Here is a 16,573-nt window from a genome sequence, read left to right on the forward strand (position 1 = left end):
CTGAGCTGACTCTACTGATAGTGACCCAAAAATGCTTAGTTAACTTCCCAGATATCTTCATTTTCCTACTTATTGTTTACTATTTACAAAATTTTTCTTCCTTCTTGGGCTGAGAAGTGTCAAGTGACTTCTTCCACATTTCAGGAAGTGTCCCATGTTCTGTTCTAACTGGACACAGAGAGTCTTTGCTCACCTGGCTACGTTATTCATACACGGGGGGATCACAGGCTACACACACATGGGGAGCCGGCTTAGTCCAGTGAATTCAGACTGTCGGGGAGACCTGGCAGCCCCTTATCAGGTATGTGACCTAAGGTGGTTAATTATAACCTCTCAGGGTTCTATCCTCACTCTCTGTAAAGAAAGTAAAAGTTACCCTATAAGAATAGTATAAGGATTTAATTAAATAATGTCTACTAAAGGACACTATGACTACCATTTTGATCAATCGTGACAGCTATTAGCATAGCAAGTTTCATATATTTATATAAAACATTGTTATAGGTCATCCACAACCTCTTTTCAGAATCTGTAAATTATATCTCAATGTTGTTGTTTTTTTTAAAAAGATGAATTAATGCCATGGATAGCATACAGATTGGGCTAGAGGGGTTGACCAATGGTAAAGGCCAGCCTCGAACTCAGTGGTGGATTTATCAATGGCCTGCTCCAGCCTTCCCTCCTAACCCTCACCACCTTCCATACTATATGGCCCACCCTACTCCAAAGGCCTAGGACTCTACCCAGTCCTCCACAGTAGCCTGACTGCCACCACCCTGGAATGCCTTCTCTCTCCCCAAATTCCGTCAGCCACTCAGTTCCTCGGTGGTTAGTCTCAGCTAAGATAATACCAACGAATAATTACTTTTCTTACAGTTCATATTAATAGGTAAATGACTAATAGGAAATTCCTCCCAAGGAATATCTGTATTTTTTAAAAACAGGATCTTGTTTTAAAAAGTGTTGGACTATACATGGTTTTTCACAACTTTTTGTATGGACGTAATTTCAAACTTATAGAAAGATAAAAAAAAAAAAAAAGAAAACCATGTATGCTTTACTCAGTTTCATCAATTGTGAACATTTTATCCCATTTGTTTTATCATTTCTTCCCTCTGTTCTCTTCCTCACCCATACACGCATATTCATATATGTACATATAATTATTAAGTATATAAATAAATGAATAAAACTTTTTCCTAAATAATTTAAGGATAAGTCACATACACCATGGCCTTCTACCCTTAAATACCTCTAAGTACTTTAGTGTATCTTTCTAAAAACAAGGATATTCTCTTACATAACCACAGGAAAGTTATAACTACCTTTGTCTAATCTACTGTCCACATTCCATTTTTATCAATGCAAAATCAGCTCTAGTTTAGGGTCAGACATTGCATGTAGCCTTATTTAATCTGGAATATTTCCATGCCCTTCTTCATCTTTTACAATACTGACATTTTTTAACAATACAGTCTATAGGGGATATATTTTTGAGCAGAAATACCTTAAAATACTACTGTTGCTCTCCAGCCCCTGATGTTGTTTTATTTTTCTTCATAGAACCTATTACCACCTGACACAGTACATATTTGTCTGTTGGCTGTCTCCCCTACAAAAATGTAAGGAAATTTGTGGGCACTTTCCATGGTCCGATTACACATTCCCAATGCCCAGAACACCATGGTACACACTCATACAGTATTTGTTGAAGGCTACTCCCAAGCTATCTTCCAAGCCTCTCTTCCAATGCTATCCAAACAGGGACCAGACAACCCCACTCTGAACAACTGACCCCAACTTTATTGTTCAGAGTGGAGTTTCAGGGCGGGAAACGCCCTCAGACTAAGAGTTGTCTACCCTGCCTCAAATCAAGGCTCCTCACAGAGGCCTTGTGTATATCAAATCATCCATCAGTGTTCCAAACAGAAAACAAAAACGATGTATTCCAAACAAAACCCTTCTTAAATACAATTGGTGGAACAAATTAGTTCAACTGAATCAAAACGACACCATTCTGCTTTTACCTTTAAAAAAAATTTTTTTTTTTTTTTTTTTTTTTTTTAAATCTGAAGGTCTCCTTGGCCTAAGATAATCTTGCAGGGTAGCGCTAATACTTTCCTTCTTCTGGGCAAGGCAGGCTGCCAAGTTTTAAAATTATGCTTGAGAAGGTATGCAAAATTGTTGCGCTTTATTAAGATAATAAAAAAAAATCCCCGAACTTTATCGCTTTAATAAAAGCTGTTCTTAAATTGTGTTTTATTTACTTAATTTGACGGTATGTTTAGGAGGGCGATGTTTTTACACTTAGTTTTAAGTACCCAAAAGGTAATTATCTGTGAAAAATTCTAAAAGAAAAATGGCCCTGAGCTTAATATAACAGGAAAATAAAATTGCCCAATAGCAGCAACATGAAGACAGAGCCAAGGGAAGAGTCAATCCTCAGAAGCGCTCGTGCAGCCTTACTTAGGGGGTTCATCAAGCTTAAACTCATTGTAATCTAGTCCCCCAAAGACTTGCTACCCGGGAAAACATATTACCCTCATCATGATTCTGCTTTTGAACCTGGGGCACTTTCTACCTCGGGTCTCAATGGGAGATACAGTACATCTTGCTTTTTACCCAATAATTTGGGCAATAAAACAGCTTTAAAATATTATATCAGGCTAGTACATTATACAGGAAAATGTGTGAGCTGACTATAAGACACACCTGGGACTGGTTCTCACGTGGGCAGCATTAACCCCATTCAAACTCCAGAGGCATTCACAGCACGGCTCCTGGGGATGGAGCAGCTCAGCTCATATAACCCACGAGGGGGCCGGGCCCGGTGGGTCGCTCAAGGTCAGGAGTTCGAAACCAGCCTGAGCAAGAGAGAGACCCCCGTCTGTACTAAAAATAGAAAGAAATTAATTGGCCAACTAAAAATATATAGAAAAAATTAGCCGGGCATGGTGGTGCATGCCTGTAGTCCCAGCTACTCGGGAGGCTGAGGCAGCAGGATTGCTTGAGCCCAGGAGTTTGAGGTTGCTGTGAGCTAGGCTGATGCCACAGCACTCTAGCCCAGGGAACAGAGTGAGATTCTGTCTCAAAAAAAAAAAACCATGCCGGGCGTGGTGGCTCACGCCTGTAATCCTAGCACTTTGGGAGGCCGAGGCGGGCGGATTGCTCAAGGTCAGGAGTTCAAAACCAGCCTGAGCGAGACCCGTCTCTACCAAAAATAGAAATAAATTAATTGGCCAACTAAAAATATATATACAAAAAAATTAGCCGGGCATGGTGGCGCATGCCTGTAGTCCCAACTACTCAGGAGGCTGAGGCAGGAGGATCACTGAGCCCCGGAGATTGAGGTTGCTGTGAGCTAGGCTGACGCCACGGCACTCACTCTAACCTGGGCAACAAAGTGAGACTCTGTCTCAAAAAAAAAAAAAAAAAAAAAAAAAAAAACCACAAAAAACAAAAAGAACCCAGATGCCAGGATGTGGGTTAACTCTGTTAATCAAACAGCCACCCCAGTACCAAAGGGTTTAGCTGAGAAATAAGCTACTCCACAGTCATTATTAATCAGTATTTAATTCAAATAAAGGAGCGAGGAAAGTAGCGCTTCCCCCAAAGAGCATTCAACTTTAACCACTTCAAACCATATCCAGTAAAATCAATTCAGAGTCACAAGAATAGAAGCCTAATCTGAATTGGCAGGAACTGTGGAATTACTGAATAATTTCAAGGACATTTGGTTGTAAGACGTTCAAGGGAAAACTATAATGAGAAGCAGGTTCATCCGCGACTGCCTGATGGAGGGCGTCCCCCGCAGATCAAAGGCCAGCTTGACGGTGGCCTAAGAGAGCACAGCACTTAGCAAACCAGCCTCGGCTCCACGCTTTAAAAAAATGTTTACAAATTTAAATGTTAACCATTTGAGTAACTCCATTTTTAATATATAAATCAATCCATGCACAAGGTGAAAATTTCAAGTAACATCAAAAGGTATACCTAAATCCCTACTTATTTTCAGTTCTAAATCTCCAGTGCCCCCACTCCCCACCCCAGGCAATCACTGGTACCAGCACCTTGTGTGTCCTTCCAAACATTGTGTGTGCACCTGTGTTATACAGCTCCACTTTTTTTTTTTTTTTTTGAGACAGAGTCTCGCTTTGTTGCCCAGGCTAGAGTGAGTGCCGTGGCGTCAGCCTAGCTCACAGCAACCTCAAACTCCTGGGCTCAAGCAATCCTTCTGCCTCAGCCTCCCAAGTAGCAGGACTACAGGCATGCGCCACCATGCCTGGCTAATTTTTTCTATATATTTTTAGTTGGTCAATTAATTTCTTTCTATTTTTAGTAGAGATGGGAGTCTCCGCTCTTGCTCAAGCTGGTTTCGAACTCCTGACCTCTAGCAATCCACCCGCCTCGGCCTCCCAGAGTGCTAGGATTACAGGTGTGAGCCACCGCACCTGGCCTCTCCACTGCTTTTTGTTTTGCGTAGTTGGTTCTTTAATGATACACCTTCCCCATCTGTATTTTTTAAACCTTTTCCTCAGCTTTAATAAGTTTGGTTGTTTAAATAACTAAAAAATTTTCTGATTATCTCAGAAACGATGTTTATCAGAAATACCCTGTTTTTACAATCCATGTTTGAAATTAAAAAGAAAACAAAATAAATAAAAAAAAAAAAAAAAAGAAATACCCTGTTTTGTAAACTGTGCACCTCCAGTCTCAGGCAGTCTGGCACTGGCCATATCCCAGGGCCCAGCTTAGCGGGGTGCCCCGACAGCCCAGCACCCCTCACAGAAACTCACTCAGTGTCTGGCTCTGTACTGAGAACACACAACCGCGATCTCATTTAATCCTCACCACAACACGCAATTCAATCCTCACGTCAACGATAACTGATCCCATTTCAGAGAATAACTTGCGCCCCCAGTGGCACTAAAGGGCTAGTTCTGAACCTGGGACTGTCCACACCACAGCCTAGAGCACTTGCCTTTAATCCAGCCTCACAGAAAGTGAGGTCAAAGCCACTCACAGCCGGACACACAGGTATGAGCAATGCCAATCTGGCTAAATCTGGATTATGCTGGGCTTTCCCATGCACCAGGAATATAAACACATGGGCAGTCTACCAAACCTTTCTGCAGGAGACTCATCACAATCAGGTTTTAGGGCTGACTCTTGGCTACTCCTCAGTGATCATCGTCAAGTGAAGTGTGGCCAATTGCTTGTCAACAGAAATGTTCTAGCAGAACTAAGTGAATCTGTGTTGTTAGAAAGAACTGATGCTGTGACACACTTAATGTCATTTAATCCTAACAACTGCCTTGTATGGTTGATGCCATTATTTTTGCCCAGTTTACAGAAGTGGAAACTGAGGCTGAGAGAGATTACCCTCTTACTGAGTTACTCAAGATTTCAAGGCCAACCAGTACCTGTGAGTGGCCCAGGCACAGCCAGAAATGAGGTCTTTTGACCCAATTCCCTACTTTTTCCACCATACTAGATGCTCCATTTATTCTCAAAAATTTTACTTATGTTAAAAAAGATGGGAAAAGTAAAAAGATGACCCATTAGAATGGGAGCTAATACTTGCAAATTATATATCTGATAAAGGTCTAGTATCCAGAATATATAAAGAACTCATATGATGCAATAAAAATATTTTTTAAATGGTGAAGGATTTTTATAAACATTTATCCCAAGAAGATATATGAATGGCCAATAAGCATATAAAAAGATGCTCAACATCATTATCCATTAGGGAAAATGCAAATCAAAATCACAAGGAGACATCACTTCACTCCCACTAGTATGGCTGCTATAACAACAAATGCTGGCAAGGACGTGGAAAAATCAGAACCCTTCAACACTGCTGGTGGGAATGTGCAATGGTGCAGCTGCTTTGGAAACCGGTCTGGTTGCTCCTTAAAAAGTTAAACATAGAATTACCATATGGCCTGGCAATTCCACTTTTAGGTATATACCAAAAAGAATTAAAAATATGTTCACACAAAAACGTATGTACAAATGTTCATAGAAGTATTATTCATAATGGCCAAAGAGCCAAAAGCAACCCAAATATGCATCAACTGATGAATGGATACAAACTGTGGCATGCCCATACAATGATTGCTAGTCATGAAAAGGGAATGAAGTACTGATTCACACTACAACATGGATGAGCCTGGAAAACACTATGCCAAGTGAAAGCAGCAGCCAGACACAAAAGGCCATGATATTGGATGATTCAATTTAAATGAATATCCAGAATGGGAAAATCCATAGGGATAGTGGTTAGTGGCTGCCGGGCGTGGGGGAGAGGGGACAGGTGGGAAATGGAGAGTGACTGCTAATAGGAACAGGGGGGTTCTTTTAGGGGTGATAAAAATACCCTAGAATGAGATGGTGGTAATGGTTGTATAATTTTGAAAATATGCTAAAAACCACTGAAGTGTAAATTTTATGGTATGTGAATTATATCTCAATTGTTTAAAAAAAAAACACAGTGAGAGTCACCACTTGCTATGTGACCCCGGGCCTATCACTTATCCACTCTGCACCTCAGTGTTCTCACCTGTGTTAGGCGGTAATAGCAGTACCTGCCTCATACAGTTGTCGTAGAAACACATGAGATAATCCAAGAGACGTGCTTATCATAGCACCTGCCACACAGAAATGTGTTGACAGATGCCACTTATTTCCTTTCCCCAAAATTGTGTTCCTTATCATTGTTAGTTTCTTCTCTCGAAAAAAAAAAAAGAAAAGAAAATCAAGATACATTTTGCTTGAACGTTACTCCTGATGGACTTTCAGGTCCTAGAAGCTAATAGCTCTCTCTATATATAAAAGGAATCCTCATACTTGATGCAATACAAAACATAATAATATTTAGGAAAATAAAATGTGATAACTTGGATCTAGTTACTTGAGGAACCCAAATCCAACCACTATTACTACTACTTATTACAGTTACTACTGCTGATACTACTAACAACAGAGAATACTGCCACTAATAATAGAGAAAAGGGAAGGAAGAAGCAGGGTTGACATTTCTTGAGTGTCTAACATGCACTAAGTGGTTTATATCCAACCACCATGTGTCAGGGCAGTGCCAGGAGAGGAGGATGCTGCTAGGATCTCCCTGTAGCCCTGGGCCTCCAAGAACACCCAGTTGACCTTGAGTCGACCTTGTGTGTGCGCACATGCACACACACACTATAGCACAGGTGGGTGCTGGTATGCATGACAGCAGAGAGAGAGAAGGTGGGCTCTGCCTGAGGAGGTCAGGCAGGCATCACAGAAGTACATGAGCCTTAAAGAGCACAGGAAGCATGGACAGGGATAGGCATTCCTAGCAGAGGAAATGCAGTGACAAAGACAAGGAAGCATGAAAGTGCACAGGGTGCTTGGGAAGCTCTTGGTCTAGAATATTGAGTGCACAAGAGTAGAGGCAGAGGGAAAGAAACTGGCCCCACAAGAGAAGGGCAGCCCTATAGGAAAAGGAGAAGAAGGGAGGCAGGGACAGAAGGGGTTGAGGGGGCTCCATTCGACCTTTATAGATTTCAAGAACTGTCCACAGTGCAAGAGGAGATTAAACGAGGCATTGGTAAATTTCCTTCTTAGAGGCCGGGCGCTGTGGCTCACGCCTGTAATCCTAGCTCTTGGGAGGCCGAGGCGGGCGGATTGCTCAAGGTCAGGAGTTCGAAACCAGCCTGAGCAAGAGCGAGACCCCGTCTCTACTATAAATAGAAAGAAATTAATTGGCCAACTGATATATATATAAAAAATTAGCCGGGCATGGTGGCGCATGCCTGTAGTCCCAGCTACCTGGGAGGCTGAGGCAGAAGGATCACTCGAGCCCAGGAGTTTGAGATTGCTGTGAGCTAGGCTGACGCCACGGCACTCACTCTAGCCTGGGCAACAAAGCGAGACTCTGTCTCAAAAAAAAAAAAAAAAAAAAAAAAAATTTCCTTCTTAGAAACCATTAAATAGTAATGGAAGTTTTATAATCTCTGTCCAACAGAACTTTCTGTGATAATGGAAATGTTCTATAGCTGTGCTGTCCAATATGCAGACAAAAGCCAACTGTGGCTACTGAATACTTGAAATGTGGCTAAGTGCTACTTAAGATCTGAATTTTAAATCTTATTTAATTTCAATTAATTTAAATTTAAATAGCCTCATATAGCTAGAGGCTTCCATATGGGACAGCACAATTTTAGAACCTAAATTTTGTTCTTATTCCTTACATCTACTGTTTCTTTTTTACTGAGACAGAATCTCAGTCTGTTGCCCAGGCTAGAGTGAGTGCTGTGGCGTCAGCCTAGCTCACAGCAACCTCAAACCCCTGGGCTCAAGTGATCCTGCTGCCTCAGCCTCCCTAGTAGCTGGGACTACAGGCATGTGCCACCATGCCCAGCTAATTTTTTCTATATGTATTTCTAGTTGTCTGGCTAATTTTTATTTTTTTTTTTTTAGTGGAGACGGGGTCTCACTCTTGCTCAGGCTGGTCTTGAACTCCTGACCTCGAGTGATTTTCCCACTTCGGCCTCCCAGAGTGCTAGGATTACAGGCGTGAGCCACCACGCCCAGCCCCTACTATTTCTTAGACAAGTGGAGCAAAGGGAATCCCTTCCCACCTTCTATGGTTTGAAAGTTTATGTACCCCCTCCCCAAATTCATATGTTGAAATGACCTAACCTTTGGGGTGATCGTATTAGGAGATGGGCCTTTGAGGGCTGATTAGGTCATGAGGGCAGAGCCCTCCAAGAAAGCTCTTGTGCCCCTTCTGCCCTGTGAGGACACAGCAAGAAGCCACTGCCTATGAGGAATGGGCCCTCACCAGGAACCAACCTGCCAGTGCCTTGATCTTGGACTTCCCAGTCTCCAGAGCTGCGAGAAATTTCCATAATTTTTAAGTGCCCAGTCTATGGTAGTTTGTTATAGAAGCCTGAGCAGACTGAGCTACTACCTTTTAATCATTCCATTACTTCCAAATTATTTCAAATTGTACTGGGAGGCCTCAAATTTGCTTAATCATAAAAGAGAAGTATTCAATCTCAACTGTCAGATTACCAGCAAAATTCTAAGAATTCACTCAAATAGTCATTAATACCAGCAGTGACTCTCTGGATGAGTAACACTGGGTATTGTTTTGAGTCGAATCAATCTGTGTTTCTTCATTATTAGCATAAACAGTTTGGCATGCATTTTCATTCCAGTAGTTGGATGTGGTGGGGCCAGGACATTAGACTGGATGACTTCTGAAGCCCCCTGTAACTGCATAGTTTCAGAGTCTACAGATGGCATTGGGTTAGTCTTGGCAAGCAGGTGCTTCCTGTTGTGCTGTGAGCTAACCAAGATATTAATACACCCCTCCCAAAGCCCTCTGGCTCACATCTTGGGGAAGGAGAAAGTCAGGAAAATTATAGTCTTTTGCCATCAGAAACTTAGATTTCTGGGAGAAACAATGAAACAGGAGCTTCAAATCTCCTCGATCTTCACATTTTGCTGTGATTTAAGATATAGTCAGATAGGATTTCCCACCCCATCTCCCCGACTCTCCTCCGACAGATGTAGTCCACATATCCTCTGCTCCTCCCCAAATATTGTCTCTGAATGTCCCCAAATAGGAGTGTCTGCACCTGGAAACCACAGGTGGGGCCCTGAGTGGGGCCCTGAGTGGGGCCTCCCGGGCCATCCACCCCTGTGCACTCAACCAAGCAGGTGGGAAAGGTGGCTGGGTGACCACACACACAGTCCTACAACAGAAGATGCCCAAAGAGCATGCTCTCCCCGGTCAGGGTGGATGTGGAGCCAACTATTGCCAGCCAGTGTGCCAGGCCAGCCCACCACTTTCACGGGCCAATCCTCCATCAGGCCCTGATGAAGTCCCCTACGTCACTGTGGGCTACAGACGTCATGGCATAAGCCGGGGAGGAGAGTTCAGGATGATGACAGGTGTCAGCTGCCACTGGGAAGTTATGTAAACACGGGCGAGTCCTCAGGGGTGCACAAGGAGAAGAGGAGGTGCCTCACCTACTCTTGGGGCTGTCTCCACCCCAGTGGCCAGGGACACGACAGGGGTCTACTACCACAGGACACGAATTTATGTGCAGCTCTCATTCTAAGAGGATGGGGGGAAAAAAGAAGAAAACTCATGATTTGGGCAGCCTCTAGCATGAATATTTATATATTCATTCCCCAAAACTCGGCAGTTCTCACTGTTCATTCAAGACCTCCTAAGACTTATCATGAATTTAAAATCCTGTATTAGACAATCCTATTCTTCCCTGACCAAATTTGCATAAGACTTTATCCTAAAATCTGCATTTTAATTTAGAATTACCTGGCAAGGACAATGAGCCCTCACCATACACCAATCTAACCACACTGTCTTCCGACTCTTCACACAGACAAAGATTCACAGGGACCCTCTGTCATCCTAGGTGTGTCGGTCACTGTTAGCTCTCGCTGAGCACAAGGTCAAGTGTGGGAGACACACAGAAAACCAGATCGTTAGAGTAAATGCCAGGATGGAGTCAGGTCTGGGCCTTGTAAGCCCAGAGAAAGGATTTCAAATACAGTGAGTTTTGTAAACTACTTCAAATACCCCCAAATATCTATATTCCCTTAGTTTATCCATACATGGAAAAAAAGTTGCTATGCTTTCCATATTGTTAGATGGGTAAAATGCTACTGAAGACCCTCCTTTCCTTCCTCAGTTTCCCATCTGGAGCTAATCAAGAGCAGGACAAGGAACGAGGGCTGGGAAATGACCCAGAGGGAAAGGCAAGTAGCTGACAAAGAGAAAACAGTATGGAGACCCCAAAAATGTTCTAAACAGGCCCCCAGGCACACTCACAAGAGTCATTTTTAAAAACAAAACAAACCAGAGAATAGGCCTGTGGCCAAAGCCTGCTCCTACGGCCCATCCCCGTGGGGAGGCACGCTGCTCATGCAACCACGTGTGTGTGATTTCCATGCATGTAAATGTCAGACGAAAGTCTGGAAAGGAGGGATCTGCCAAGGGACTCATGTGACCTCTGTATTCGCCCACATGGAAAAGCATCTTGGAGGACGTACACCCAAATGGTGCCATCAGAGATTAACGTCTAGGGGTGGGACTTGGGGTGACTTTTTCTTTTATACTTTCCTATCTTCTGAATGTTTTATACTGCGTATAAGTAATATGCATAATTTTTAAAAATATGGCCGGGCGCGGTGGCTCACGCCTGTAATCCTAGCACTCTGGGAGGCCGGGGCGGGCAGATTGCTCGAGGTCAGGAGTTCGAAACCAGCCTGAGCAAGAGCGAGACCCCCCATCTCTACTATAAATAGAAAGAAATTAATTGACCAACTAATATATATAGAAAACATTAGCCAGGCATGGTGGCACATGCTTGTAGTTCCAGCTACTCGGGAGGCTGAGGCTCCTGCTTCAGCCCAGGAGTTTGAGGTTGCTGTGAGCTAGGCTGACACCACGACACTCACTCTAGCCTGGGCAACAAAGCGAGACTCTGTCCCAAATAAATATATAAATAAATAAATAATAAATAAATAAATAAAATACTATTTTCATTATGGGAAAACAAAAGGCCTTCACAAGCTGTCGGCAGTGACTTCACAAAAGAACACGATTGTGGTGGAGGCGGGGATGCCAGGTGGAAAGACACCACTGAGCCACAGGTGAGTCCTTGACCTCCATCCAGATTCGGAAGACTCTGACCACACCCCATCCCGCCACTGTCCGGCGGGTGGAAAAATCTCTCCTTGAAGAAGTGATCATCGTCGCCCTGCGTCTCATCCTTTAGGGCTGAACAGTCAGGAGGAAAGACACTAAAGCCCATCAGAGCAACTCATCAACTTGCACACAAGTCACCCCCACCATGAATCCACCTTCCACGTCCAGACCAAAATAAATAAACAAAAACACCAAAAACATATTAATAGTAAGTCTGCATCAAGTTCGGCCTTTAAAAATTCTCTCAATTGGTCGGAACTAAAACCGATGAAACTGAAACCTTCAAAATCAGAAATGTCTTTTAAATGTTCTCTGATCAATTGACTTTTGTCTTCTCTCCCCCACTTCTCACCCAGGTCAAAAGTAACTTGCAAATAGCATTATTCATAAATTTCTCCATCTCCCCATGCCATCCCCGAAATACTGACTCTTCCACTGATTTTTTTTTTTTAGACAGAGTCTTGCTTTGTTGACCAGGCTAGAGTGAGTGCCGTGGCGTCAGCCTAGCTCACAGCAACCTCAAACTCCTGGGCTCAAGCGATCCTCCTGCCTCAGCCTCCCGAGTAGCTGGGACCACAGGCATGCGCCACCATGCCCGGCTAATTTTTTCTATATCTATTAGTTTGCCAATTGATTTCTTTTTATTTTATAATAGAAACGGGGTCTCGCTCTTGCTCGGGCTGGTTTCAAACTCCTGAGCTCAAATGATCCGCCCGCCTTGGCCTCCCAGAGAGCCAGGATTACAGGCGTGAGCCACCGCGCCCGGCCTATTCTGCAGTTTCTTACCAGAGTTTGAATGACAGCACTATTTCATCTAATATTTGTTCCAGGGAATGCCTGATTTTAAATAAAAAGTTTTTAAAAGGCAAAATTCCAAGGCAGCTGCAGGGAAAGTATTCTGTACAGTCTACTGGGGAAAGATGTGATCTGCTAAGAAAGAATGAGGAAGAAACACAGCAAAGAGAAGGCTTAGCATATATTCTTAATAACCATGATGCAAATTAAGCAGCAATCCTACAGTTAACTAGACATCAAGTTTATATTCACTGTAAGCCTAACTTCATTTTCACCATTAACTTCTTCTTGAGCAGCCTTGGACTTCACAATGCTTCTGCTGAATAACAAGGTCTGTTCATGATTTTAAAATTATTATTCCCTAGTTGATCGTGCTAGCTAGGATGTAAATACGTGGTAGCAGCAATTTCACCTCTAGCTCGCAAATAAGGAATCCTACAGACCTAACCTTCTAAATTATTACTTATTTTGGTTCTGATATTATTACATTAATCAGTATTCCCGAAACTAACCAGAGAATCTATCAGGAAATCAAATTCTCCTTCAGAGAATCTTCAAATTCTTCTCCTCACTTTTTTACTACCATTAGGACCTTTAATTTTCCTTCTCTACAGTGATTCACTGAAATCCCAATGCACTTAAAGTTGGTTCCCCTACCTCAATTCCTATTGCCAAAATAAATTCCAGATGAATCAATGTTTTAAACATGGCGATTAAACTATAAACACAGTATAAGAAAACAATGAAGAATATTTTCATAATTTCAGAGCAGAGAGGCCCTTTCCAAACATGATGCAAAACCAAAAGCCAAAAATAAAAATATTCATAAACTTGACTACAAAAAGTTAAAGAGTGTGTATAGCAAAAAAATTATTCAAACTCAAAATACAAATTACCTACTAGGAGAAAATATCTACAGTACAAATGACAGGCAAAAACACCAAAAGTCCTTCATATACAAAGAGCTACTACAAATCAATCAGAAAAAAATGAGCTCAATATAAAATTGAGTGAAGGATATAAACTGAAGTTCACATTTAAAAAATACAAGTGGCCAATAAACATTTGAAGACATATTCAGCCCTAGTCATGATTTTAGAAATGAAAAGGTAAATAATGGGGTATCCATTTTTGATCTGTGAGAACATCAAAACTTGAATGTTAATACCCATGGTTAATAAAAGAGCGAGATAAGCCCTTACATACACAATTGGTGGGAGTACAAATTAGGGCAACTTTTTTAGAAGACAATTTAGCAATGTCTGTGAAAACTTAAAAGACATATATTCTATGATCCAGCAATTCCGTTGGTATAAATTCATCCTATGTACACACAGCATGATAAAAACAAATATAAACAAAGGTGTTTATTATAGCATTAAATATAACACAACATGGAAACAAGTCTAAGTGTTCATCAGTAGACGACTTAAATGAAGCATTGACATCTATTCCTCAGAATACCATCCAGACATCCTAAGAACGGTGAAGTCGATTCATGTGTCTAATATAAAAAGATCTTCAAAATACATTAATAAATGACAAAAGAGAAGAAAGTATACATCATATGATCCCATTGGGACAAAAAAACCAGATGTATATTTAGATATAAATACAAATGCACATACCAAAACATACTAACTACATGCCTAAATTTACTAGAATGACATACAACAACAGTTAAGAGAATTATCTTAACTGGGAATGGGGGAGACAGGTCTTTTTTTTATTTTATTTTATTCTATTGTATAAAAAGGAAAAAGTTACATATAAAAAGAGGAAAAAAAAAACTGCCCTGCGTAGGTGTGTGTAAAATACTGATGAAATGTCTAGAACTCCTACTATAATTCCTGGAAAATAGAGAAGGTCAGAAGGAAAAGGGCTTTAGAAATAGGGCCCTTCCTACAGTTCCAGAAGATTCAGGTCAGGGCAAGTTAAGAGGGGCATTACAGGAGAGTGCAACTGTCTTAAGCAAGTCAAGAAAAAGAGGATGTCTCTTAAAAAAAACATGAAAGCATTATAAAGAAATCATTTGGGGTTGTACTTGGAGGCAAAACAGCAAGGAATATATCTAAGTAAGATATTTCACATGGCCCTGAGCTGGAGAGCAGGCAGGTCATGACATATAAAATCATCAGTCCCTCAAGTGTGGACCTTTATACAGATGCAAAGAATACAAAAAAAAAAAAAAAAGATAGCAGTTGGGTACAGTAACTAAATTTAAACAATATAAAAGTGATAGCCCTTTGAACATTAATTTTAACAAATATTTGTTACCCTGGATAGATGCATTTTGAAATTATTTCCTATATTTCAACGATTGCAAATCCTCCACAATAACCCATGAAAACGCCCACCTCCTGTACTCCTCCACATCAAACATAAGATCTCACAAGATCCTGGGGAGACAATTAATCATACTTGGATGCCAAGAACATTTTTACACACTTAGAATGCAGAAGCTCCTTGCAAAGCACATAATCGATTTGGGGTCTGGGTTTTATTCAAGCATCGGTGACAACAACCAGACTTCACGGAACTGTAAATCTGACAACTCTGCCTTCACAATGGAATCATCCCCTAGAGCTTGTCAACAGACCAATTAACAGCTGCCTAAACTGACAAGAGAAAGCAACAGAAGTGTTTTTCCAGAATCAGCTCCCACAGTGTCCCCATGCCTCTGTATTCTACCTACAAGAAAATCCCACTACTTTTCTCCTGGCTTAACATTTAAATGCAACAGGACAAGAAGTAATTCCATTACAGTGGCTAACTTAAAAAAAAAAAAAATGACATGAAAAACATCTTCCCCAGAGAAACAGATAACTGAACTGAAAGACAGCCATCCAGGTTACTCCTGGATGCCTCCTTCCTTTCTTGTGGTTACTTACCTTAGAATTCATTTCCATGTGGTATTTGGCACATGCTCGAAGCTGAGTCACCCAAAACTGTTTCTCTTTTGCATCAGCAGCTGAAATAGAGAAAATAGAGAAAGAAAAGCAGAGGTTGTTCCAAAACACATCCAACTTATTTCTACACCCACCTAAGGGGGTGGCGGCTGGGGAGGGGCAGGGGGAGGGAGAAGGCAGAGAAAGCAGATGTAGATCTCCACGTTCTCGAGTGGGCCTGCACTTACACCAAAACACAAATCACAGTAAATCTCCGCAGAAAATTCCCTCGAGCCACATTAAAAATGTATTCTGGGATATCTGGTATAAGAATAATTTTGCCATTTGTTTTAAACTCCTCTGAAAAATGTCAACTGTACTTTTTTTTTAAAAGGCAGCAGGGAAGGGAGCACATGCTTATTGTCAAATGCCTCTACCTTGCATAGCTAATATGTATCGAAGTACAGGTTTTCAGGGCCTTTTGCTGGAGTTGTACTGTGGAGTTATTAGCATTTGCAAAATTAGCATTCAGTTGAATTACCATTTTAATATGTGTTCTCAAAGATTCGTATGACGATTGGACAGAGCATGATACCAACTGCTGCCTTAGAGAGCCTCAAATTCCCCAAAAAAGAGACATTAAAATGCAAGTCAGGCCGGGCACTGTGGCTCACGCCTGTAATCCTAGCTCTTGGGAGGCCGAGGCGGGCGGATTGCTCAAGGTCAGGAGTTCAAAACCAGCCTGAGCAAGAGCGAGACCCCGTCTCTACTATAAATAGAAAGAAATTAATTGGCCAACTGATATATATATAAAAAATTAGCCGGGCATGGTGGTGCATGCCTGTAGTCCCAGCTACCCGGGAGGCTGAGGCAGAAGGATCACTCGAGCCCAGGAGTTTGAGGTTGCTGTGAGCTAGGCTGACGCCACGGCACTCACTCTAGCCTGGGCAACAAAGCGAGACTCTGTCTCAAAAAAAAAAAAAAAAAATGCAAGTCAACTGCATAGTCACATTCTTCCCTCTATACCCCAACTCTAAAATAATGTATATGAAATTATTCTTAAGTATCATGGACACACAAAAGGTTCTAATACAACCTACATCATCCATTTAACTGCATAATGAACTGCACAAATATTATGGCATTAATTACATAA

The 16,573-nt window shown here is 41.7% G+C and overlaps 1 protein-coding gene across 3 annotated transcripts in view; it reads right to left on the reverse strand.

Moving 5' to 3' along the window:
- The window catches only part of OSBPL10 (oxysterol binding protein like 10), a 286,393-nt gene that overhangs the window by 169,377 nt on the left and 100,443 nt on the right, over positions 1-16,573 (reverse strand). For all 3 annotated transcript variants that reach the window (XM_076005966.1, XM_076005962.1, XM_012769171.3), the window contains exon 3: positions 15,421-15,500. In XM_076005966.1, coding sequence (XP_075862081.1) covers positions 15,421-15,500 — 80 coding nt within the window. The remainder of the gene's footprint in view (positions 1-15,420; positions 15,501-16,573) is intronic.

This window comes from Microcebus murinus, chromosome 1 (genome assembly GCF_040939455.1).
Source record: "Microcebus murinus isolate Inina chromosome 1, M.murinus_Inina_mat1.0, whole genome shotgun sequence".
NCBI lineage: Eukaryota > Metazoa > Chordata > Mammalia > Primates > Cheirogaleidae > Microcebus > Microcebus murinus.